General features: G+C 51.7%; 1 protein-coding gene across 4 annotated transcripts in view; it reads right to left on the bottom strand.

Moving 5' to 3' along the window:
* Positions 1-26,935, bottom strand: part of LOC141167100 (NXPE family member 3-like) — a 128,576-nt gene that overhangs the window by 9,701 nt on the left and 91,940 nt on the right. For all 4 annotated transcript variants that reach the window (XM_073654451.1, XM_073654450.1, XM_073654452.1 and 1 more), the window contains one exon: positions 23,420-23,635. In XM_073654451.1, coding sequence (XP_073510552.1) covers positions 23,420-23,635 — 216 coding nt within the window. The remainder of the gene's footprint in view (positions 1-23,419; positions 23,636-26,935) is intronic.

The raw sequence follows: 26,935 nt of genomic DNA on the forward strand, positions 1-26,935 counted from the left end.
GCTCATTGGGTGCTGGTCACCTGAGCTCACACATAGAGGGAGTATATAAGGTGGGAACCATCTTAGATCAGAGTCAGTCTTCTGTAGAGGGTTAGTGAGTCCTGAGAGAGGTCCAGGAGCGCCTGCAGAGAGAAGAGAGAGAGGAGAAGAGAAGGACCCAGAGGGGGAGAAGAAGGAACCCCAAGAACCCAGAATTAGACCAGAAGGGTGAAGGGTTGGCACGCAAGGGAACCGGATCCCAAATTAGTGGAGGAAAGAAACAACCCTCAGCTAAGAACCGGAGGCTGCGACATTGCATGTGGAGCAGCCCCTCACTAAGTCCACTAAGAAGGCACACCAGGTATAGGGTCAGGGAACCCCGAAGAGGTGCACCCAATAAGAGGCCCGAGGGAGCCGGACACAAGTGGACCCCTGGTGAGAAAGGCCAGTAGAGAGGACAGTCAGAAAGGGAGCTCAGGACCACGCTCCAGAATTGCTTGGGGGTTGGCCGAGTCCAGGACCTGGTGGACGCAGCACGGCTCGGGCGGTCACTCAAGGCCAGAGTGACCAACAGAACAGCAGTAAGTAAAAACCCTGAACTGCACAGCCCGACTCTGAGTCTTCTTACCATCCACACTGCACCACCACTACCACCATCCTCTACACCTGACCCCCTGAGGCTATACCCCTCCCGTTGGGGGTTATACTACCCGAAGCTGCACACATACCACCAGCCTCAGCGGACCCTGCTGCAGCGGCGGCCGTATTGACCGCAAATCAACGGGTGGCGTAGTCGACACTAAGAACACTAACAACATCTGTAAAGACTGCCACACACGGAGTTTGACACCCTGGGCACGGACCGGGTCACAGCCACTCGGAGACTACAACCCCCATCTGATCCGGCTCCGGGTATTCCCCAAACAACACTGGCCCAGGGGGCGCGTCAGTAACACATGTCTCTATTTGTTTTATCACAGGAAGGAGTTTTTCTGTCGCGTCTCCAGTCCTCTGAGCTCATCACAAATAAAGTTAGTGACATATGAGTTCAACGGCACCTACAGCCAGAGCTCTTACATCATTGATTGATTTATGATGAGTTCAGGGGACTGGAGACACGATAAAAACACTCGCTCCTGTGATAAAACAGGCAAGGAAATGTTTTACCTCAATGAATGCAGCAGCTGCAAACCACTGTTATGTCATCTATATAATCACTTATTCTTCCTCACCTGGCCAGAAGTTGTGTTATGTGCCGATTCATGAACTGGAGCATCTCTGCACGGTCAGATACAGCCATTACACAGTACATAGCAGGGGAACATTTATAATATTATCTAAGCACAGGTCAATCTTTTTAAATACATCCAATTGTGGAACTTATTTTTATTCCAAGATATATTGATGAAAATGTACTTTGTTAGCAGGACAACTCCTAAAATGTTGTGTCACCATACATGGTGGAGCAAAAAGTGTACAAGTAAGCATGCAGCAATCCAAATAACTGGTAACTGTAAAAGCTCTGCAAAGAACTAACCTTAACCACCCATCAGAATTTTGGGGGTATATAAACTTTGTACCTGCATCTTGAATAGTGTTGAGCGAATTTGTTCGCCGAATGTTCGAAAGTTTCAAATTCGGCACGGAAAAGATCAATGAATTTGCACGGGACAGCAAATAAAGGGCAACCATGGCGTTTTGAACAGTTTTGTTAGCATAATGCAAGTGTATGATGAGCCATGTGCCAGGTGAGTGTGGGGGCTGTGGAGAGCTTAGAACAGGTCAGATCAGCGGCACACTGTTTTTTTTTTCTTCCTGTGGGCGGTAACACATGTCCTCTCAATATACAGTTATATGAAAAAGTTTGGGCACCCCTATTAATCTTAAGCTTAATGTTTTATAAAAATTGGTGTTTTTGCAACAGCTATTTCAGTTTGATATATGTAATAACTGTTGGACACAGTAATGTTTCTGCCTTGAAATGAGGTTTATTGTACTAACAGAAAATGTGCAATCTGCATTCAAACAAAATTTGACAGGTGCATAAGTATGGGCACCTCACCTGAAAAGTGACATTAATATTTAGTAGATCCTCCTTTTGCAAAAATAACAGCCTCTAGTGGCTTCCTGTAGCTTTTAATGAGTTCCTGGATCCTGGATGAAGGTATTTTTGACCATTCCTCTTTACAAAACAATTCCAGTTCAGTTAAGTTTGATGGTCGCCGAGCATGGACAGCCCTCTTCAAATGACCCCACAGATGTTCAATGATATTCAGGTCTGGGGACAGGGATGGCCATTCCAGAACATTGTAATTGTTCCTCTGCATGAATGCCTGAGTAGATTTGGAGCGGTGTTTTGGATCATTGTCTTGCTGAAAGATCCATTCCCTGCGTAACTTCAACTTTGTCACTGATTCTTGAACATTATTGTCAAGAATCTGCTGATACTGAGTGGAATCCATGCGTCCCTCAACTTTAACAAGATTCCAGGTGCCGGCATTGGCCACACAGCCCCAAAGCATGATGGAACCTCCACCAAATTTTACTGTGGGTAGCAAGTGTTTTTCTTGGAATGCTGTTTTTTTTTGCCGCCATGCATAACGCCTTTTTGTATGACCAAACAACTCAATCTTGGTTTCATCAGTCCACAGGACCTTCTTTCAAAAACAAATTGGCTTCTCCAAATGTGCTTTTGCATACCTCAGCCGACTCTGTTTGTGGCGTGCTTGCAGAAACGGCTTCTTTCGCATCACTCTCCCATACAGCTTCTCCTTGTGCAAAGTGCTTTGTATAGATGACCGATGCACAGTGACACCATCTGCAGCAAGTTGATCCTGCAGCTCTCTGGAGGTGGTCTGAGGATTGTCCTTGACTGATCTCACCATTCTTCTTCTCTGCCTTTCTGATGTTTTTCTTGGCCTGCCACTTCTGGCCTTAACAAGAACTGTCCCTGTGTTCTTCCATTTCCTTACTAAGTTCCTCACAGTGGAAACTGACAGGTTAAATCTCTGAGACAGTTTTTTGTATCCTTCCCCTGAACAACTATGTTGAATAATCTTTGTTTTCAGATCATTTGACAGTTGTTTTGAGGAGCCCATGATGCCACTCTTCAGAGGAGATTCAAACAGGAGAACAACTTGGAAGTGGCCACTTTAAGTAGCTTTTCTCATGATTGCATACACCTGGCTATGAAGTTCAAAGCTCAATGAGGTTACAAAACCAAAAAAAGTGCTTTAGTAAGTCAGTAAAAAGTAGGTAGGAGTATTTAAAACAAGAAAATGATAAGGGTGCCCATACTTATGCACCTGTCAAATTTTGTTTGAATGCAGATTACACATTTTCTGTTAGTACAATAAACCTCATTTCAAGGCAGAAACATTACTGTGTCCAACAGTTATTACATATATCAAACTGAAATAGCTGTTGCAAAAACACCAATTTTTATAAAACATTAAGCTTAAGATTAATAGGGGTGCCCAAACTTTTTCATATAACTGTAAAAGGCAGCCATGTTCCCTCAGCGCCATTATATCCATGTCACTGCTGGAGACAGACGCAGCTCAGTGTTCTCCTGTGTAATGAGAGATATTAGCTAGATAGATGGGCGCTTGTGTGGTAGTCAGATAGTGTAGATAATTCCTGGTCTGTGTACCCCTGCAACCGCTGGTGCAGCACATTTTTGGTGTTCTTGTGCAAGTGCTGAGATTCTGACAGAAACAGAGGGCCCATGCCATACAATAGCGCTGTGCACCGCTGGTATAGAGCTCCATGTCTCAGTATGCCTTCAATCTTTTTTTTGCACTAGCTAATGTGATCAAGTAAGCGCAGTGCACCTTTTCATTTAGTGGGGTTGAAATTGTGCTCTGCGCAGTCTGCAGAGCTTCTTATTGCAGAGCACAAAATCTGTTGTTTTTTTCTGTTGTTATTGTGATATTGAAAGCTGTGTGCACTAAAGTTTTTTTAGTGTCAGATACTATTTTAGTGGAGTTGAACTTCAGGTGGTTTCAGAGTAAAATAATACATTTTTTCTCTTGCTACCCCCAGTCCAAAAAATATTTTTTCCTGTGCCAAAGGTCATACAGTGCTATAAGCCAGCTACTACAGTGGCGGTCAAATTCAGCTTGTACGCACAATCATACCTATATATATTTTTCGTTGGCAGGCAGAGTCCACCAAAGTTTTTTTACTATGATAAAGTTGATCCAGTCTGCTAAAAGGCAGATCCTATTTTAGTGGCGTTGATCTTGTCCTGGTTTTACAGTTAAAAAAAAACAACTTCCCTTACTAGGCCCAGTCCAAAGAATATTTTTTCCTGTGCCAAAAGTCATACAGTGCTATAAGCCAGCTACTACGTCAGTGGCGGTCAAAGTCAGCTGGATGCAGAGCTTATGTAGAGTAACCCAAAAATATTTTTTGCTCTGAGCAAAGTGATACAGCTGGCTAGATCTGAGTTTGAAATATTTTGGAGCATATATTCTATGTCATACTGGCCTCATCCACATTCAAAAAGAAAATTTCTTCTGTTCCTAAAGTTTTACAGCAGGGGACATCTCAGTTTGAAATTGTTTGGAGAATATCTCGTAGGTTTTATCGGACTCATGCACAGTAACACATTTCTTTTGTCTGTTAGTAACGTTATACGGCAGGCCATATCTTACCTTGTCATTTAGTGTCGCTGAAATTCAGGTGTGTGCTGAGCTGTTGCACAGGAAAAAAACGTATTTTTCTTTAGTTAATAGCATGCTCCTACCACTGTATCTGACCAACATGAGTGGGAAAATGAGAGGGTGTGGTTGAAGGGGGAATAGGCTTGGTGTTCAAGGTGTACATGGGGTACGTGGTAATGTTAGTGAATGCACTAGTGAACCAACACAAACAGGTCCTATCCAAAGACAACTGACAACTTGTGTTAGTGGACGGGCTACTGCACTCCCTTCCTTTGGCAGCCGCACAGCAATATGCCTTGTTGATAAGGCCCAGAAGGAGCAGGTGCTCCAGTGGATGGCAAGCTCTAGTTCCAGTGCCTTCTCATCTTCTTCCTCCACCTCAACATCACACGCAATACAGTCCACAGAGGTGGCACCCCAATTACCCATGCTTCCCCCCGTGTCACAACTGGCCAACTGATTGTAGCGAACCACAGATGGGCGAATCTGTAGAACTCTTCACCCATTCTACACCATGGGCATCAGACGTGTACTCCAAACAGTCACAGAGTCAAGGGGAGGAAAGCATCTGCATCAATGCCCAAAATTTTTTTAGCTTGCATTCGGGGCAGGATGAAGTAGGGTCCGAGCAGGTTAACGACAGGGGAGGGAGGTGATCCCAATGAGACTCAGATACCTGAGGCTCATGCGGACTGTACTGTGCTGTCAGGGCAACAAGAGGAGTGGGGTCACTCTGAGGGCGAGAAATGGGATAACACATTGGATGATGACGAGGTTGAAGATCCTACTCAGTGAGAACCCAGAGTCACGCATCCGAGTAGCTCATCTGAGGAGGTGGAGGAGGAAGACGAGGAGGTTACATTTCGCCCTACGGGGCAGACACGGAGTGATGCAAGCACGAGGAGCACTGCATCCTTAGCCATAACCGTGGCTGTGGCCAGCAGCGGTCACGGGTCTGCAGCTCACAGGGGCAGCAAGGGTTGCCTAACATGGGCCTTTTTTGTCACTGCAAAGGATGAGCCATCTCACGCTATCTGCAAACTTTGAGATAAAAAAACTCAGTAGAGGGAAAAACTGCAATAAATTGACCAATACATGCTTGAACGTTCACATGCTCAAACAACATTCTTTACGCTGAAATGCGGACCTGCGCACCTCAACAACCATCAGCTGCCCTATCAAACAAATCCGCTGCTTCTTCCTCCTCTTCTGTTACCGTGCCGAGTATTGTCACGCAGGTCTTCCATCGCAGAAACTCCGGTTCTTTACCCACTCCAGTCAGGCTGAGTGACAGTCCGTCAGCTGTAACAGAAGTGGACATGCCTGCTGTGTTTGTTTCACCGAGCACACCACACGTTTCTCAATCCATCGTAACATCTGCACCTCACTCACGCTTCATCAGTTTTTCCGGTTCGCCATACTCCGTCTTCTCTCAGCACCTTAGCTGACAAAGCTAAGAGGTTGAACTCCACCATCTCCAATCTGTTGGCAACGGAAATGGTGGTCTTAGGCCCTATTTTTTTTAAATGTAAACACTTCCGATTGCGTCTGCATCTCCTGGGTTGGCTGTAGTGGGACAGGTATGGATCTGCGTTAAACTACTTGTAGTCTGATGACATTGATGCCACTTCGGTGGTGTTAGGCCCTCATTTAGGGCAATGTGAACACTCCTGGTTAGGTCTCCATCTCCTGGGTTGGCTGTACTGGAAGAGGTGTGGGTCTTATTTACACTATTTCTACAGTAGTGAAATTGATGCCACTTTGCTGGCGTCTGCCACTAATTTTTTTCAATGTGGGGAATCCTGATTGGGTCTCCATCTCTTGGGTTGGCTCTAGTGGAACCTTCCTGTTCTGCAATCTAAGTTGTGTAATGTTGCGTACCAGTCCTAGCTGCACTCCTGATACAGACTCTGCCTGCTGCACTCCTGATACAGACTCTGCCTGCTGCACTCCTGATACAGACTCTGCCTGCTGCACTCCTGATACAGACTCTGCCTGCTGCACTCTGATACAGACCCTGCCTGCTGCACTCCTGATACAGACTCTGCCTGCTGCACTCTGATACAGACCCTGCCTGCTGCACTCTGATACAGACTCTACCTGCTTCACCCTGATACGGACTCTGCCTGCTGCACTCCTGATACAGACTCTGACTGCTGCACTCCTGATACAGACTCTACCTGCTGCACTCTGATACAGACCCTGCCTGCTGCACTCCTGATACAGACTCTGCCTGCTGCACTCTGATACAGACCCTGCCTGCTGCACTCTGATACAGACTCTACCTGCTTCACCCTGATACGGACTCTGCCTGCTGCACTCCTGATACAGACTCTGACTGCTGCACTCCTGATACAGACTCTACCTGCTGCACTCTGATACAGACCCTGCCTGCTGCACTCTGATACAGACTCTGCCTGCTGCACTCCTGATACAGACTCTGCCTGCTGCACTCCTGATACAGACTCTACCTGCTTCACCCTGATACGGACTCTGCCTGCTGCACTCTGATACAGACTCTGCCTGCTGCACTCTGATACAGACTCTGCCTGCTGCACTCCTGATACAGACTCTGCCTGCTGCACTCCTGATACAGACTCTGCCTGCTTCACCCTGATACAGACTCTGCCTGCTGCACTCTGATACAGACTCTGCCTGCTGCACTCCTGATACAGCCTCTGCCTGCTGCACTCTGATACAGACTCTGCCTGCTGCACTCCTGATACAGACTCTGCCTGCTGCACTCCTGATACAGACTCTTCTTAGCTGCACTCCTGATACAGACTCTGCCTGCTGCACTCTGATACAGACTCTTCCTAGCTGCACTCCTGATACAGACTCTGACTGCTGCACTCCTGATACAGACTCTACCTGCTGCACTCTGATACAGACCCTGCCTGCTGCACTCTGATACAGACTCTGCCTGCTGCACTCCTGATACAGACTCTGCCTGCTGCACTCCTGATACAGACTCTACCTGCTTCACCCTGATACGGACTCTGCCTGCTGCACTCTGATACAGACTCTGCCTGCTGCACTCTGATACAGACTCTGCCTGCTGCACTCCTGATACAGACTCTGCCTGCTGCACTCCTGATGCAGACTCTGCCTGCTTCACCCTGATACAGACTCTGCCTGCTGCACTCTGATACAGACTCTGCCTGCTGCACTCCTGATACAGCCTCTGCCTGCTGCACTCTGATACAGACTCTGCCTGCTGCACTCCTGATACAGACCCTGCCTGCTGCACTCCTGATACAGACTCTTCTTAGCTGCACTCCTGATACAGACTCTGCCTGCTGCACTCTGATACAGACTCTTCCTAGCTGCACTCCTGATACAGACTCTGACTGCTGCACTCCTGATACAGACTCTGCCTGCTGCACTCTGATACAGACTCTGCCTGCTGCACTCCTGATACAGACTCTGCCTGCTGCACTCCTGATACAGACTCTGCCTGCTGCACTCTGATACAGACTCTGCCTGCTGCACTCCTGATATAGACTCTGCCTGCTGCACTCTGATACAGACTCTGCCTGCTGCACTCCTGATACAGACTCTGCCTGCTTCACCCTGATACAAATGTAGCACCCTGAGGATTCGGCTGCTACAGGGGTATTGCACCTCAACCCAGAGGTGTGATATTCCACTCCCGGGTAAGGAAGGAGTGTGGAACTGAGCTCGGTAGGCTGCATGCACTACATACATCCCATTTCCGAGGAGCAGGCCGACGGTACTCCCACTTAGAAATGTGCAGGTACGACCGAGTCTGTTCCTGGCTGGAGTGGGAGGGGGGTGGTACATCCCAAGTAGTGTAGGGGCAGATAGGGGGAGCAGCCTGGGTAAAGTTAGGAGCTCATTGGGTGCTGGTCACCTGAGCTCACACATAGAGGGTGTATATAAGGTGGGCACCAACTAAGAACAGGGTCAGATGCAGAGAACAAGTCAGTTGCAGAGAGGAAGTCTGAGAGCAGAGAAGAGAGACCCAGAGTGAGAGAGGAGAAGAGAGAGAGACCCAGAGGGGGAAACAGCAGAAAAGGACTCCAAGATCCCAACTTAAATCCCCGGGTGAAGAGTCGGCACAGGGTACCGGAACCCAAGCTGGTGGGGGGCAAAACACACCCCAGCCAGAGACCGGAGACCGTGGGCAGCGTTTGTCACGGTCACCCATCACATCCACCCCGAAGGCACACCACATGAAGGGTCAGGGAACCCAAGGCCAAGGGTGTCCCAACAGAAGGCCCGAGGGAGCTGGACCTAGGTGGATCACTGGTGGGGACGGCCAGAGAACGGGACAGAAGGAGAGCTCAGGGCCACGCTCCGGACTTGTTTGGGGGTTGGCTGGATCCAGGACCTGGTGGACGCAGCACGGCTCGGGTGGTCACTCGCAGCTGGAGTGACCAGTACAACATCTGCAGTAAGTAAACACCCTTAACTGCACAACCCGACTCTGTCTTCATTGCCGTCTGCACTGCACCACCACAACCCCCATCCTCTGCACCTGTCCCCCCTGAGGCTATACCCCTCCCGTTGGGGGTTATCTCACCAAGCTGCGCACCCACCATCAGCCTCAGCGGACCCTGCTGCAGCGGCGGCCACAGTGACCGCATCACAACGGGTGGCGTAGTCGACACAAAAGAACTCTTAATAACATCTGTAGGACTGCCACATAACACTGAGTTTGACGCCCTGGGCACGGGCCGGGTCACAGCCGCTCGGAGACTACAACCCCCCATCTGATCCGGTGCCGGGTATTCCCCTCAAAAAGGAATATGTCCCAGGGGGCGCGTCACAAACTCTGCCTGCTGCACTCCTGATACAGACTCTGCCTGCTGCACTCTGATACAGACTCTGCCTGCTGCACTCCTGATACAGACTCTGCCTGCTGCACTCTGATACAGACTCTGCCTGCTGAACTCCTGATACTGACTCTGCCTGCTGTCCTCTGATACAGACTCTGCCTGCTGCACTCTGATACAGACTCTGCCTGCTGCACTCCTGATACAGACTCTGCCAGCTGCACTCTGATACAGACTCTGCCTGCTGCACTCCTGATACAGACTCTGCCTGCTGCACTCTGATACAGACTCTGCCTGCTGCACTCCTGATACAGACTCTGCCTGCTGCACTCCTGATACAGCCTCTGCCTGCTGCACTCTGATACAGACTCTGCCTGCTGCACTCCTGATACAGCCTCTGCCTGCTGCACTCTGATACAGACTCTGCCTGCTGCACTCCTGATACAGACTCTGCCTGCTGCACTCTGATACAGACTCTGCCTACTGCACTCCTGATACAGACTCTGCCTGCTGCACTCTGATACAGACTCTGCCTGATGCACTCCTGATACAGACTCTGCCTGCTGCACTCTGATACAGACTCTGCCTGCTGCACTCCTGATACAGCCTCTGCCTGCTGCACTCTGATACAGACTCTGCCTGCTGCACTCCTGATACAGACTCTGCATGCTGCACTCTGATACAGACTCTGCCTGCTGCACTCTGATACAGACTCTGCCTGCTGAACTCTGATACAGACTCTGCCTGCCGCACTCCTGATACAGACTCTGCCTGCTGCACTCTGATACAGACTCTGCTTGCTGCACTCCTGATACAGACTCTGCCTGCTGCACTCCTAATATAGACTCTGCCTGCTGCACTCCTGATACAGCCTCTGCCTGCTGCACTCTGATACAGACTCTGCCTGCTGCACTCCTGATACAGACTCTGCCTGCTGCACTCTGATACAGACTCTGCCTACTGCACTCCTGATACAGACTCTGCCTGCTGCACTCTGATACAGACTCTGCCTGATGCACTCCTGATACAGACTCTGCCTGCTGCACTCTGATACAGACTCTGCCTGCTGCACTCCTGATACAGCCTCTGCCTGCTGCACTCTGATACAGACTCTGCCTGCTGCACTCCTGATACAGACTCTGCATGATGCACTCTGATACAGACTCTGCCTGCTGCACTCTGATACAGACTCTGCCTGCTGAACTCTGATACAGACTCTGCCTGCCGCACTCCTGATACAGACTCTGCCTGCTGCACTCTGATACAGACTCTGCTTGCTGCACTCCTGATACAGACTCTGCCTGCTGCACTCCTAATATAGACTCTACCTGCTGCACTCCTGATACAGACTCTGCCTGCTGCACTCTGATACAGACTCTGCCTGCTGCACTCTGAAACGGACTCAGCCTTCTGCACTCCTGATACAGACTCTGCCTGCTGCACTCTGATACAGACTCTGCCTGCTGCACTCTGATACAGACTCTACCTGCTGCACTCTTGATACAGACTCTGCCTGCTGCACTCTGATACAGACTCTGCCTGCTGCACTCCTGATACAGACTCTGCCTGCTGCACTCCTGATACAGACTCTGCCTGCTGCACTCCTGATACAGCCTCTGCCTGCTGCACTCTGATACAGACTCTGCCTGCTGCACTCCTGATACAGACTCTGCCTGCTGCACTCTGATACAGACTCTGCCTGCTGCACTCCTGATACAGACTCTGCCTGCTGCACTCCTGATAGAGACTCTGCCTGCTGCACTCTGATACAGACTCTGCCTCCTGCACTCCTGATACAGACTCTGCCTGCTGCACTCTGATACAGACTCTGCCTGCTGCACTCTGATACAGACTCTGCCTGCTGCACTCCTGATACAGACTCTGCCTGCTGCACTCCTGATACAGCCTCTGCCTGCTGCACTCTGATACAGACTCTGCCTCCTGCACTCCTGATACAGACTCTGCCTGCTGCACTCTGATACAGACTCTGCCTGCTGCACTCCTGATACAGACTCTGCCTGCTGCACTCTGATACAGACTCTGCCTACTGCACTCCTGATACAGACTCTGCCTGCTGCACTCTGATACAGACTCTGCCTGCTGCACTCCTGATACAGCCTCTGCCTGCTGCACTCTGATACAGACTCTGCCTGCTGCACTCCTGATACAGCCTCTGCCTGCTGCACTCTGATACAGACTCTGCCTGCTGCACTCCTGATACAGACTCTGCCTGCTGCACTCTGATACAGACTCTGCCTGCTGCACTCTGATACAGACTCTGCCTGATGCACTCCTGATACAGACTCTGCCTGCTGCACTCTGATACAGACTCTGCCTGCTGCACTCCTGATACAGCCTCTGCCTGCTGCACTCTGATACAGACTCTGCCTGCTGCACTCCTGATACAGACTCTGCATGCTGCACTCTGATACAGACTCTGCCTGCTGCACTCTGATACAGACTCTGCCTGCTGAACTCTGATACAGACTCTGCCTGCCGCACTCCTGATACAGACTCTGCCTGCTGCACTCTGATACAGACTCTGCTTGCTGCACTCCTGATACAGACTCTGCCTGCTGCACTCCTAATATAGACTCTGCCTGCTGCACTCCTGATACAGACTCTGCCTGCTGCACTCTGATATAGACTCTGCCTGCTGCACTCTGAAACGGACTCTGCCTTCTGCACTCCTGATACAGACTCTGCCTGCTGCACTCTGATACAGACTCTGCCTGCTGCACTCTGATACAGACTCTACCTGCTGCACTCTTGATACAGACTCTGCCTGCTGCACTCCTGATAGAGACTCTGCCTGCTGCACTCCTGATACAGCCTCTGCCTGCTGCACTCTGATACAGACTCTACCTGCTGCACTCTTGATACAGACTCTGCCTGCTGCACTCCTGATACAGACTCTGCCTGCTGCACTCCTGATACAGACTCTGCCTGCTGCACTCTGATACAGACTCTGCCTGCTGCACTCCTGATACAGACTCTGCCTGCTGCACTCCTGAAAGAGACTCTGCCTGCTGCACTCTGATACAGACTCTGCCTCCTGCACTCCTGATACAGACTCTGCCTGCTGCACTCTGATACAGACTCTGCCTGCTGCACTCTGATACAGACTCTGCCTGCTGCACTCCTGATACAGACTCTGCCTGCTGCACTCCTGATACAGCCTCTGCCTGCTGCACTCTGATACAGACTCTGCCTCCTGCACTCTGATACAGACTCTGCCTGCTGCACTCCTGATACAGCCTCTGCCTGCTGCACTCCTGATACAGACTCTGCCTGCTGCACTCTGATACAGACTCTGCCTGCTGCACTCCTGATACAGACTCTGCCTGCTGCACTCTGATACAGACTCTGCCTACTGCACTCCTGATACAGACTCTGCCTGCTGCACTCTGATACAGACTCTGCCTGCTGCACTCCTGATACAGCCTCTGCCTGCTGCACTCTGATACAGACTCTGCCTGCTGCACTCTGATACAGACTCTGCCTACTGCACTCCTGATACAGCCTCTGCCTGCTGCACTCTGATACAGACTCTGCCTGCTGCACTCCTGATACAGACTCTGCCTGCTGCACTCTGATACAGACTCTGCCTGCTGCACTCTGATACCGAATCTGCCTGCTGAACTCTGATACAGACTCTGCCTGCTGCACTCCTGATACAGACTCAGCCTGCTGCACTCCTGATACAGACTCTGCCTGCTGCACTCCTGATACAGACTCTGCCTGCTGCACTCTGATACAGACTCTGCCTGCTGCATTCCTAATATAGACTCTGCCTGCTGCACTCCTGATACAGACTCTGCCTGCTGCACTCCTGATACAGACTCTGCCTGCTGCACTCTGATACAGACTCTGCCTGCTGCACTCTGAAACGGACTCTGCCTTCTGCACTCCTGATACAGACTCTGCCTGCTGCACTCTGATACAGACTCTGCCTGCTGCACTCCTGATACAGACTCTGCCTGCTGCACTCTGATACAGACTCTGCCTGCTGCACTCTGAAACGGACTCTGCCTTCTGCACTCTGAAACGGACTCTGCCTGCTGCACTCTGATACAGACTCTGCCTGCTGCACTCCTGATACAGACTCAGCCTGCTGCACTCCTAATATAGACTCTGCCTGCTGCACTCCTGATACAGACTCTGCCTGCTGCACTCCTGATACAGACTCTGCCTGCTGCACTCTGATACAGACTCTGCCTGCTGCACTCTGAAACGGACTCTGCCTTCTGCACTCCTGATACAGACTCTGCCTGCTGCACTCTGATACAGACTCTGCCTCCTGCACTCCTGATACAGACTCTGCCTGCTGCACTCTGATACAGACTCTGCCTGCTGCACTCTGATACAGACTCTGCCTGCTGCACTCCTGATACAGACTCTGCCTGCTGCACTCCTGATACAGCCTCTGCCTGCTGCACTCTGATACAGACTCTGCCTCCTGCACTCTGATACAGACTCTGCCTGCTGCACTCGTGATACAGCCTCTGCCTGCTGCACTCCTGATACAGACTCTGCCTGCTGCACTCTGATACAGACTCTGCCTGCTGCACTCCTGATACAGACTCTGCCTGCTGCACTCTGATACAGACTCTGCCTACTGCACTCCTGATACAGACTCTGCCTGCTGCACTCTGATACAGACTCTGCCTGCTGCACTCCTGATACAGCCTCTGCCTGCTGCACTCTGATACAGACTCTGCCTGCTGCACTCTGATACAGACTCTGCCTACTGCACTCCTGATACAGCCTCTGCCTGCTGCACTCTGATACAGACTCTGCCTGCTGCACTCCTGATACAGACTCTGCCTGCTGCACTCTGATACAGACTCTGCCTGCTGCACTCTGATACCGAATCTGCCTGCTGAACTCTGATACAGACTCTGCCTGCTGCACTCCTGATACAGACTCAGCCTGCTGCACTCCTGATACAGACTCTGCCTGCTGCACTCCTGATACAGACTCTGCCTGCTGCACTCTGATACAGACTCTGCCTGCTGCATTCCTAATATAGACTCTGCCTGCTGCACTCCTGATACAGACTCTGCCTGCTGCACTCCTGATACAGACTCTGCCTGCTGCACTCTGATACAGACTCTGCCTGCTGCACTCTGAAACGGACTCTGCCTTCTGCACTCCTGATACAGACTCTGCCTGCTGCACTCTGATACAGACTCTGCCTGCTGCACTCCTGATACAGACTCTGCCTGCTGCACTCTGATACAGACTCTGCCTGCTGCACTCTGAAACGGACTCTGCCTTCTGCACTCTGAAACGGACTCTGCCTGCTGCACTCTGATACAGACTCTGCCTGCTGCACTCCTGATACAGACTCAGCCTGCTGCACTCCTAATATAGACTCTGCCTGCTGCACTCCTGATACAGACTCTGCCTGCTGCACTCCTGATACAGACTCTGCCTGCTGCACTCTGATACAGACTCTGCCTGCTGCACTCTGAAACGGACTCTGCCTTCTGCACTCCTGATACAGACTCTGCCTGCTGCACTCTGATACAGACTCTGCCTGCTGCACTCTGATACAGACTTTACCTGCTGCACTCTTGATACAGACTCTGCCTGCTGCAGTCCTGATAGAGACTCTGCCTGCTGCACTCCTGATACAGCCTCTGCCTGCTGCACTCTGATACAGACTCTGCCTGCTGCACTCCTGATACAGACTCTGCCTGCTGCACTCTGATACAGACTCTGCCTGCTGCACTCTGATACAGACTCTGCCTGCTGCACTCCTGATACAGACTCTGCCTGCTGCACTCTGATACAGACTCTGCCTGCTGCACTCTGATACAGACTCTGCCTGCTGCACTCTTGATACAGACTCTGCCTGCTGCACTCCTGATAGAGACTCTGCCTGCTGCACTCCTGATACAGCCTCTGCCTGCTGCACTCTGATACAGACTCTGCCTGCTGCACTCCTGATACAGACTCTGCCTGCTGCACTCCTGATACAGACTCTGCCTGCTGCACTCTGATACAGACTCTGCCTGCTGCACTCCTGATACAGACTCTGCCTGCTGCACTCCTGATACAGCCTCTGCCTGCTGCACTCTGATACAGACTCTGCCTGCTGCACTCCTGATACAGACTCTGCCTGCTGCACTCTGATACAGACTCTGCCTACTGCACTCCTGATACAGACTCTGCCTGCTGCACTCTGATACAGACTCTGCCTGCTGCACTCCTGATACAGACTCTGCCTGCAGCACTCTGATACAGACTCTGCCTGCTGCACAACTGATACAGACTCTGCCTGCTGCACTCTGATACAGACTCTGCCTGCTGCACTCTGATACCGAATCTGCCTGCTGAACTCTGATACAGACTCTGCCTGCTGCACTCCTAATATAGACTCTGCCTGCTGCACTCCTGATACAGACTCTGCCTGCTGCACTCTGATACCGAATCTGCCTGCTGAACTCTGATACAGACTCTGCCTGCTGCACTCCTGATACAGACTCTGCCTGCTGCACTCCTGATACAGACTCTGCCTGCTGCACTCCTGATACAGACTCTGCCTGCTGCACTCTGATACAGACTCTGCCTGCTGCACTCTGAAACGGACTCTGCCTTCTGCACTCCTGATACAGACTCTGCCTGCTGCACTCTGATACAGACTCTGCCTGCTGCACTCTGACACAGACTCTACCTGCTGCACTCCTGATACAGACTCTGCCTGCTGCACTCTGATACAGACTCTACCTGCTGCACTCCTGATACAGACTCAGCCTGCTGCACTCCTAATATAGACTCTGCCTGCTGCACTCCTGATACAGACTCTGCCTGCTGCACTCCTGATACAGACTCTGCCTGCTGCACTCTGATACAGACTCTGCCTGCTGCACTCTGAAACGGACTCTGCCTTCTGCACTCCTGAAACAGACTCTGCCTGCTGCACTCCTGATACAGCCTCTGCCTGCTGCACTCTGATACAGACTCTGCCTGCTGCACTCCTGATACAGACTCTGCCTGCTGCACTCTGATACAGACTCTGCCTACTGCACTCCTGATACAGACTCTGCCTGCTGCACTCTGATACAGACTCTGCCTGATGCACTCCTGATACAGACTCTGCCTGCTGCACTCTGATACAGACTCTGCCTGCTGCACTCCTGATACAGCCTCTGCCTACTGCACTCTGATACAGACTCTGCCTGCTGCACTCCTGATACAGACTCTGCATGCTGCACTCTGATACAGACTCTGCCTGCTGCACTCTGATACAGACTCTGCCTGCTGAACTCTGATACAGACTCTGCCTGCCGCACTCCTGATACAGACTCTGCCTGCTGCACTCTGATACAGACTCTGCTTGCTGCACTCCTGATACAGACTCTGCCTGCTGCACTCCTAATATAGACTCTGCCTGCTGCACTCCTGATACAGACTCTGCCTGCTGCACTCTGATACAGACTCTGCCTGCTGCACTCTGAAACGGACTCTGCCTTCTGCACTCCTGATACAGACTCTGCCTGCTGCACTCTGATACAGACTCTGCCTGCTGCACTCTGATACAGACTCTACCTGCTGCACTCTTGATACAGACTCTGCCTGCTGCACTCCTGATAGAGACTCTGCCTGCTGCACTCCTGATACAGACTCTGACTGCTGCACTCTGATACAGACTCTGGCTGCTGCACTCCTGATACAGACTCTGCCTGCTGCACTCCTGATACAGACTCTGCCTGCTGCACTCCTGATACAGCCTCTGCCTGCTGCACTCTGATACAGACTCTGCCTGCTGCACTCCTGATACAGACTCTGCCTGCTGCACTCTGATACAGACTCTGCCTGCTGCACTCCTGATACAGACTCTGCCTGCTGCACTCCTGATAGAGACTCTGCCTGCTGCACTCTGATACAGACTCTGCCTCCTGCACTCCTGATACAGACTCTGCCTGCTGCACTCTGATACAGACTCTGCCTGCTGCACTCTGATACAGACTCTGCCTGCTGCACTCCTGATACAGACTCTGCCTGCTGCACTCCTAATACAGCCTCTGCCTGCTGCACTCTGATACAGACTCTGCCTCCTGCACTCCTGATACAGACTCTGCCTGCTGCACTCTGATACAGACTCTGCCTGCTGCACTCCTGATACAGACTCTGCCTGCTGCACTCTGATACAGACTCTGCCTACTGCACTCCTGATACAGACTCTGCCTGCTGCACTCTGATACAGACTCTGCCTGCTGCACTCCTGATACAGCCTCTGCCTGCTGCACTCTGATACAGACTCTGCCTGCTGCACTCCTGATACAGCCTCTGCCTGCTGCACTCTGATACAGACTCTGCCTGATGCACTCCTGATACAGACTCTGCCTGCTGCACTCTGATACAGACTCTGCATGCTGCACTCTGATACAGACTCTGCCTGCTGCACTCTGATACAGACTCTGCCTGCTGAACTCTGATACAGACTCTGCCTGCCGCACTCCTGATACAGACTCTGCCTGCTGCACTCTGATACAGACTCTGCTTGCTGCACTCCTGATACAGACTCTGCCTGCTGCACTCCTAATATAGACTCTGCCTGCTGCACTCCGGATACAGACTCTGCCTGCTGCACTCTGATACAGACTCTGCCTGCTGCACTCTGAAACGGACTCTGCCTTCTGCACTCCTGATACAGACTCTGCCTGCTGCACTCTGATACAGACTCTGCCTGCTGCACTCTGATACAGACTCTACCTGCTGCACTCTTGATACAGACTCTGCCTGCTGCACTCCTGATAGAGACTCTGCCTGCTGCACTCCTGATACAGCCTCTGCCTGCTGCACTCTGATACAGACTCTGCCTGCTGCACTCCTGATACAGACTCTGCCTGCTGCACTCTGATACAGACTCTGCCTGCTGCACTCCTGATACAGACTCTGCCTGCTGCACTCCTGATAGAGACTCTGATGCTGCACTCTGATACAGACTCTGCCTCCTGCACTCCTGATACAGACTCTGCCTGCTGCACTCTGATACAGACTCTGCCTGCTGCACTCTGATACAGACTCTGCCTGCTGCACTCCTGATACAGACTCTGCCTGCTGCACTCCTGATACAGCCTCTGCCTGCTGCACTCTGATACAGACTCTGCCTCCTGCACTCCTGATACAGACTCTGCCTGCTGCACTCTGATACAGACTCTGCCTGCTGCACTCCTGATACAGACTCTGCCTGCTGCACTCTGATACAGACTCTGCCTACTGCACTCCTGATACAGACTCTGCCTTCTGCACTCTGATACAGACTCTGCCTGCTGCACTCCTGATACAGCCTCTGCCTGCTGCACTCCTGATACAGACTCTGCCTGCTGCACTCTGATACAGACTCTGCCTACTGCACTCCTGATACAGCCTCTGCCTGCTGCACTCTGATACAGACTCTGCCTGCTGCACTCCTGATACAGACTCTGCCTGCTGCACTCTGATACAGACTCTGCCTGCTGCACTCTGATACCGAATCTGCCTGCTGAACTCTGATACAGACTCTGCCTGCTGCACTCCTGATACAGACTCAGCCTGCTGCACTCCTGATACAGACTCTGCCTGCTGCACTCCTGATACAGACTCTGCCTGCTGCACTCTGATACAGACTCTGCCTGCTGCATTCCTAATATAGACTCTGCCTGCTGCACTCCTGATACAGACTCTGCCTGCTGCACTCCTGATACAGACTCTGCCTGCTGCACTCTGATACAGACTCTGCCTGCTGCACTCTGAAACGGACTCTGCCTTCTGCACTCCTGATACAGACTCTGCCTGCTGCACTCTGATACAGACTCTGCCTGCTGCACTCCTGATACAGACTCTGCCTGCTGCACTCTGATACAGACTCTGCCTGCTGCACTCTGAAACGGACTCTGCCTTCTGCACTCTGAAACGGACTCTGCCTGCTGCACTCTGATACAGACTCTGCCTGCTGCACTCCTGATACAGACTCAGCCTGCTGCACTCCTAATATAGACTCTGCCTGCTGCACTCCTGATACAGACTCTGCCTGCTGCACTCCTGATACAGACTCTGCCTGCTGCACTCCTGATACAGACTCTGCCTGCTGCACTCTGATACAGACTCTGCCTGCTGCACTCTGAAACGGACTCTGCCTTCTGCACTCCTGATACAGACTCTGCCTGCTGCACTCTGATACAGACTTTACCTGCTGCACTCTTGATACAGACTCTGCCTGCTGCACTCCTGATAGAGACTCTGCCTGCTGCACTCTGATACAGACTCTGCCTGCTGCACTCCTGATACAGACTCTGCCTGCTGCACTCCTGATACAGACTCTGCCTGCTGCACTCTGATACAGACTCTGCCTGCTGCACTCTGAAACGGACTCTGCCTTCTGCACTCTGAAACGGACTCTGCCTGCTGCACTCTGATACAGACTCTGCCTGCTGCACTCCTGATACAGACTCAGCCTGCTGCACTCCTAATATAGACTCTGCCTGCTGCACTCCTGATACAGACTCTGCCTGCTGCACTCCTGATACAGACTCTGCCTGCTGCACTCCTGATACAGACTCTGCCTGCTGCACTCTGATACAGACTCTGCCTGCTGCACTCTGAAACGGACTCTGCCTTCTGCACTCCTGATACAGACTCTGCCTGCTGCACTCTGATACAGACTTTACCTGCTGCACTCTTGATACAGACTCTGCCTGCTGCACTCCTGATAGAGACTCTGCCTGCTGCACTCCTGATACAGCCTCTGCCTGCTGCACTCTGATACAGACTCTGCCTGCTGCACTCCTGATACAGACTCTGCCTGCTGCACTCTGATACAGACTCTGCCTGCTGCACTCTGATACAGACTCTGCCTGCTGCACTCCTGATACAGACTCTGCCTGCTGCACTCTGATACAGACTCTGCCTGCTGCACTCTGATACAGACTCTGCCTGCTGCACTCTGATACAGACTCTGCCTGCTGCACTCTTGATACAGACTCTGCCTGCTGCACTCCTGATAGAGACTCTGCCTGCTGCACTCCTGATACAGCCTCTGCCTGCTGCACTCTGATACAGACTCTGCCTGCTGCACTCCTGATACAGACTCTGCCTGCTGCACTCCTGATACAGCCTCTGCCTGCTGCACTCTGATACAGACTCTGCCTGCTGCACTCCTGATACAGACTCTGCCTGCTGCACTCTGATACAGACTCTGCCTACTGCACTCCTGATACAGACTCTGCCTGCTGCACTCTGATACAGACTCTGCCTGCTGCACTCCTGATACAGACTCTGCCTGCAGCACTCTGATACAGACTCTGCCTGCTGCACAACTGATACAGACTCTGCCTGCTGCACTCTGATACAGACTCTGCCTGCTGCACTCTGATACCGAATCTGCCTGCTGAACTCTGATACAGACTCTGCCTGCTGCACTCCTAATATAGACTCTGCCTGCTGCACTCCTGATACAGACTCTGCCTGCTGCACTCTGATACCGAATCTGCCTGCTGAACTCTGATACAGACTCTGCCTGCTGCACTCCTGATACAGACTCTGCCTGCTGCACTCCTTGTACAGACTCTGCCTGCTGCACTCCTGATACAGACTCTGCCTGCTGCACTCTGATACAGACTCTGCCTGCTGCACTCTGAAACGGACTCTGCCTTCTGCACTCCTGATACAGACTCTGCCTGCTGCACTCTAATACAGACTCTGCCTGCTGCACTCTGACACAGACTCTACCTGCTGCACTCCTGATACAGACTCTGCCTGCTGCACTCTGATACAGACTCTACCTGCTGCACTCCTGATACAGACTCAGCCTGCTGCACTCCTAATATAGACTCTGCCTGCTGCACTCCTGATACAGACTCTGCCTGCTGCACTCCTGATACAGACTCTGCCTGCTGCACTCTGATACAGACTCTGCCTGCTGCACTCTGAAACGGACTCTGCCTTCTGCACTCCTGAAACAGACTCTGCCTGCTGCACTCCTGATACAGACTCTGCCTGCTGCACTCCTGATACAGACTCTGCCTGCTGCACTCTGATACAGACTCTGCCTGCTGCACTCTGAAACGGACTCTGCCTTCTGCACTCCTGATACAGACTCTGCCTGCTGCACTCTGATACAGACTCTGCCAGCTGCACTCTGACACAGACTCTACCTGCTGCACTCCTGATACAGACTCTGCCTGCTGCACTCTGATACAGACTCTACCTGCTGCACTCCTGATACAGACTCTGCCTGCTGCACTCTGATACAGACTCTGCCTGCTGCACTCTGACACAGACTCTACCTGCTGCACTCCTGATACAGACTCTGCCTGCTGCACTCTGACACAGACTCTACCTGCTGCACTCCTGATACAGACTCTGCCTGCTGCACTCTGATACAGACTCTACCTGCTGCACTCCTGATACAGACTCTGCCTGCTTCACTCTTGATACATACTCTGCCTGTTGCACTCCTGATAGAGACTCTGCCTGCTGCACTCTGATACAGACTCTACCTGCTTCACTCTTGATACAGACTCTGCCTGTTGCACTCCTGATAGAGAGTCTGCCTGCTGCACTCTGATACAGACTCTACCTGCTTCACTCTTGATACAGACTCTGCCTGTTGCACTCCTGATAGAGACTCTGCCTGCTGCACTCTGATACAGACTCTGCCTGCTGCACTCTGATACAGACTCTACCTGCTTCACACTTGATACAGACTCTGCCTGCTGCACTCCTGATACAGACTCTGCCTGCTGCACTCTGATACAGACTCTACCTGCTGCACTCTGATACAGACTCTGCCTGCTGCACTCTGATACAGACTCTACCTGCTTCACTCTTGATACAGACTCTGCCTGTTGCACTCCTGATAGAGACTCTGCCTGCTGCACTCTGATACAGACTCTGTCTGCTGAACCATCTAGTCTGTCCTACTGGGTCCAGCTGCTGCGCGTCCGTTAGTGTGTCCTGGAGTGGCACCTGGCGTTCCTCGGCAGCCAAGTCTAACTTCACCATCAGAGGCGCTAGTGAACAGTTCGGTGCTCGCTCATTCACGCCCCTCCAGGCTCTCCGGGGTCCGTGGCACAGTGGTTCCACAAACCACGTCCATGACAGTGCTCCCTCGCAGGCAGGGTCCTCTCTCCTGTTGACCCCGTTTGACATGTAAAGCGCAACTGAATTAATGTCGCTGTCACATTAATAATAATTATAGTACTCTGGGTCAATTGTTGGCACTTACCTTGTGTCTACACCTAATTTCATGTGCTTTGGCAGCTTTTAGTCCCATTTCTAGGTGTTGTATATGCATTTTTTTGGTCCCCACATTGACTCCTATGGGATTCGGAAATGTTCGACGAACATTCGGCAAATAAATTCGGTGAATATCAATTTGTTCGGCGAACTTTTCCGAACCGAACATTGAAATGTAGGCTCATGCCTAATCTTGAACCCTGAATCTGATCATGTACCTGTTTCCTGTTATCTGGAGGAAGGCCCCAAAGTTTTATCCGAAGTTCGATAGATGAGCCCACTGTAGAAAATGAATGGCCTGATCGTCATCCTGGTTCTTGTTCTTGACTCACACTCTCAGCTCCTTTGTCTTCCCATTTGTCCAAAACCCCCGATTCTGATCCTCTTCCAGTACCCTGGAATCTGCGTGTGTAATCTGTACCCTGTAACTTATGGTTTTACCTGGAGTTCCAAATGTGAGACTGTTGAGACCGCGCTGCTAAACATGAGGCCAAGGGGTCCTGGTTGCCCATAAAAGTTGACCAATAGCATTAAAGACCTATTAAATATATGTAGTTTGGGGTCCTTGAGGTTGAAGTTATGCCATTGCCTATACTCTGAAATCCCTTGGGTTTGCTGAAAAAAAAGGAGCTATTTCGTTATAAATCTGAATTATGTGCTCATATCCTATACCCTAAATCTTAAATGTGGACCCCTTAGATCAGAAACTAAGTTCAGCCTGAGGACGACAGAAAGTGATCTTACTTGGAATAAATCTCACAATATATTCGAACCACTGACGTAGAGTTGAGTCTCCCATCATGTAGATGTCTTTTCTTTTCAAGCAGGTGAGAGCATCTGCGGGTTGAGGAAAATGACGGCCTAAGCAAGATAGTGATGTCCACTCATCAGCGTAATAGAACCCGGAGGGCTGCGGAGAGTCTTGACCACGTCGGCATACCGAGAGGTTGGAAGTGAGTCCTACAAGACAATGGGATGGTATGATGGATGGACTGCTGCAACTTCTGCACAGAGTACACCAATGTCTATCTATATCAGGATGTGTGCAAGTTTTGTAAATGCCATAAAATACTCCAAATTTATATATTGGTTTACAGTAGTGTAGGGAAACATATCTGCTTCCTTAGTGACCTACAGTGTTAAAGGAATATGCGTATGCTTCCATAGTGGTCCCTCAACCTTCTGGCTCTCACTGAAACATGAATCCAGCAGTCCGACACCAGCGCCGCTGCTGTTCTTTCATATGGTGGCCTACACTTCTCTCATACCCCGAGATCTGCCAAAAGATCAGGTGGAGGTGTTGGTCTGCTCCTTTCAAAAAAAATTACTTTTCAGGTTATCCCCCCAGTACCCTTCCTTATCTTCCCTTCTATTGAGGCCCACACAGTCAGACTCTACCTGCCCTTCTCCCTGCGAGTGGCGGTTGTGTATCGCCCTCCAGGCCCCTCCCGTCCGTTCCTGGATTACTTTGCCGCCTGGCTTCCAAATTTTCTATCCTGCGACATCCCCACTCTCATCATGGGAGACTTTAACATCCCAATTGGCGTTACCCTTTCCCCATCTGCCTCTCATCTTTTATCCCTAACCTCCTCCTTCGGCCTTTCACAGCTTACTAATTCTCCTACACATGAAGACCGGAACACGACCTGATCTTCTCCCGGCTCTGCTCAGTACATGACTTTACTAACTCTCCTCTTCCGCTCTCTGACCATAATGTTCTTTCATTCTCTGTCAAGAACTGTGACCCTACTCAAGACACCCTCACTTTCCACACTTATAGAAATATACGCGCCATTAACACCCAGAAATTTATGAAAACGTTGCAATCATCATTGGCCCCAATCTTCTCCCTCTCATGTCCTGATTCTGCACTGAAGCATTAAAACTAAACATTGCAATGCGCCCTGGATGAAGCTGCACCTTCTACACGAAGAACAACTCGGCATAGATGGTGACAAGCCTGGCACACGCCGCAAACATGTTTTCTCCAGCAGTGCTCCAGGTGTGCTGAATGGCTGTGGAGAAAATCTAATCTGGCCGAAGATTTTATCCATTATAAATTTATGCTTATGTGGCGCCCCTGCGGGTTCAGTCGCCACAGAGGTACTGCATCTCACCCAGAGGTGTGGTATCCCACGCTCAGGTAAGGATGAGGTACTGCCCGGGACCCACCCACCTGCACCCAACACTACACCATTCCAGACCAGCAGGCGGGGCAAGATGCATGTGTACAATGCTGAGCCCTGTCCCTGGTTGGAAGTGGGGGGAACCGAGAGAGGGGGAACCATGTAGTGAGTGTAGGTGGAGGAAGTAGTTCAGGGGAGCACCGTCAGAAAGAGTATAAGAAGGGAACCTTCTTGAAGGAGACAGATCAGTCTGAGGAGAGAGTCAGAAGAGAGAGAGAGTGTTGGGAGCAGGAGCTCTGTAGGAGCTCTGCTCAGGAGGAGAGGAGGAAGGAGCAGACCAAGTCTGAGAGGCCCAGGAGGACAGGCTGAGGAAGGCTCCAGAGAGACAGAGGGAATCCCAGGGGCACAGGAAGTGCAGGAAGCCACCCGTGCACCCGAATCTACAGAAACGTGGAGGGATCAGGCCACAGAGGGGACCGGCCCCTATCTAGTGGAGTACTACAAGGCTCAGCTAGATAACCGGAGGCTACTGTACTTTCAATGTGCAGCTGCCCAAAACTACAATTACATCGCCGAAAAGGCGGCCGCATAGGATTCAGGGGACTGCACGTTGCCCGACAAGATCCAAGGCTACCGGCTTTGGACACTGATTGTGAGGCGCAGGGCAAGAGGGTGAGAGCCAGTGCAGGAAGACGACCGAGGAAGGCACATACAACGGGGTCCCATTAAGTACTCCTGAAATACCTGAGAGATTGCTGAACCCCTTCCTTCGTGAACGCAGGACGACATGGGAGGTTACAGACTGGCGCTGGTAAGCTGGAGTCTTCAACAACTGTGAGTAAACTGTAATGCACACGCCCGGACTGACTGGCGTGTGCGGGTGTTGTGGTTCCACTGGACCATGGACCGAAGAGTGCCTGGAGGGGCGTGACTAAGTAACTGGCCGATCCGACCAAGGTGGTACGACGGCATACGACGCCAGTGCACCAGGGAGAAACCGGGCAGAGGGACCAGGTGCTACTCCAGGTCAAACTCCGGACACGGGGGTTGACCCACACAGGGGAATACAGGAACAGACTGGTAGGCTGGCACACAGACTGGTGGGTATAGGCAGGCACGACTGGTATGCAGGCAGGCGGGTATGCAGGCAGGGGGGTACAGGCAAGCACAGCTAGAGTGCAGACAGGGAGGCACTAGCAGGTAGGAACACAGGCGGGATAGGACCCAGTACACACTGGGACTCAGGAACAATACAGGCAGAGGGGTACAGGCAAGCACAGCTAGAGTGCAGACAGGGAGGCACTAGCAGGTAGGGACACTGGCGGGATAGGACCCAGTACACACTGGGACTCAGGAACAGAACCACAGATGTGGCGGACAAACACAGCAGAGTGAGGCCGCCCAGAGAGGTGAGCGAGAACAGGGCAGGACAAGGCCGCCTGGAGCGGTGAGCAAGAGTAGAGCAGGACAAGGCCGCCAGGAGCGGTGAACAAAGGATCAGAGCTGAGCGAGACTGCCAGAGCAGTGAGCAAGGGTAAAGCAGGACGAGGCCGCCTGGAGCGGTGAGCAAGAGTGGAGCAAGACTGCCGGAGCAGCGAGCAAAAGAGTCAGAGCGGAGCAAGGCTGCCGGAGCAGCGAGCAAAGGAGTCAGAGCAGGCTAGAACCGCCGGAGCGGTAAGCAAAGAAGTCAGAGCAGACTAGAACCGCCGGAGCGGTAAACAAAGGAGTCAGAGCAGGCTAGAACCGCCGGAGCGGTAAGCAAAGGAGTCAGAGCAGACTAGAACCGCCGGAGCGGTAAGCAAAGGAGTCAGAGCAGACTAGAACCGCCGGAGCGGTAAGCAAAGGAGTCAGAGCAGGCTAGAACCGCCGGAGCAGTGAGCAAAGGAGTCAGAGCAGGCAAGGCTGAGTAGGGGGGACAGGGCTCTGTTCACACGGAACAGACAGGAAGGGAAAGGCAGAGCCAGACACCCACAGGGTACTTGCAGTGAAGTAGCGAGTGGACCACAAACTCACAAACGGGAGTACAGAGACAACAGGCAGGAGTTAGGTACGAGTTCAGACTCTGCAGAAAAAGGAAAGGAACGGACATAGAGAAAAGACAGATGAAAGATAGGAGAGAGTACAGACTGGAACT

Source organism: Phyllobates terribilis, unplaced genomic scaffold (assembly GCF_046119375.1).
Source record: "Phyllobates terribilis strain yellow unplaced genomic scaffold, ASM4611937v1 Scaffold_11__3_contigs__length_659146591, whole genome shotgun sequence".
Lineage (NCBI taxonomy): Eukaryota > Metazoa > Chordata > Amphibia > Anura > Dendrobatidae > Phyllobates > Phyllobates terribilis.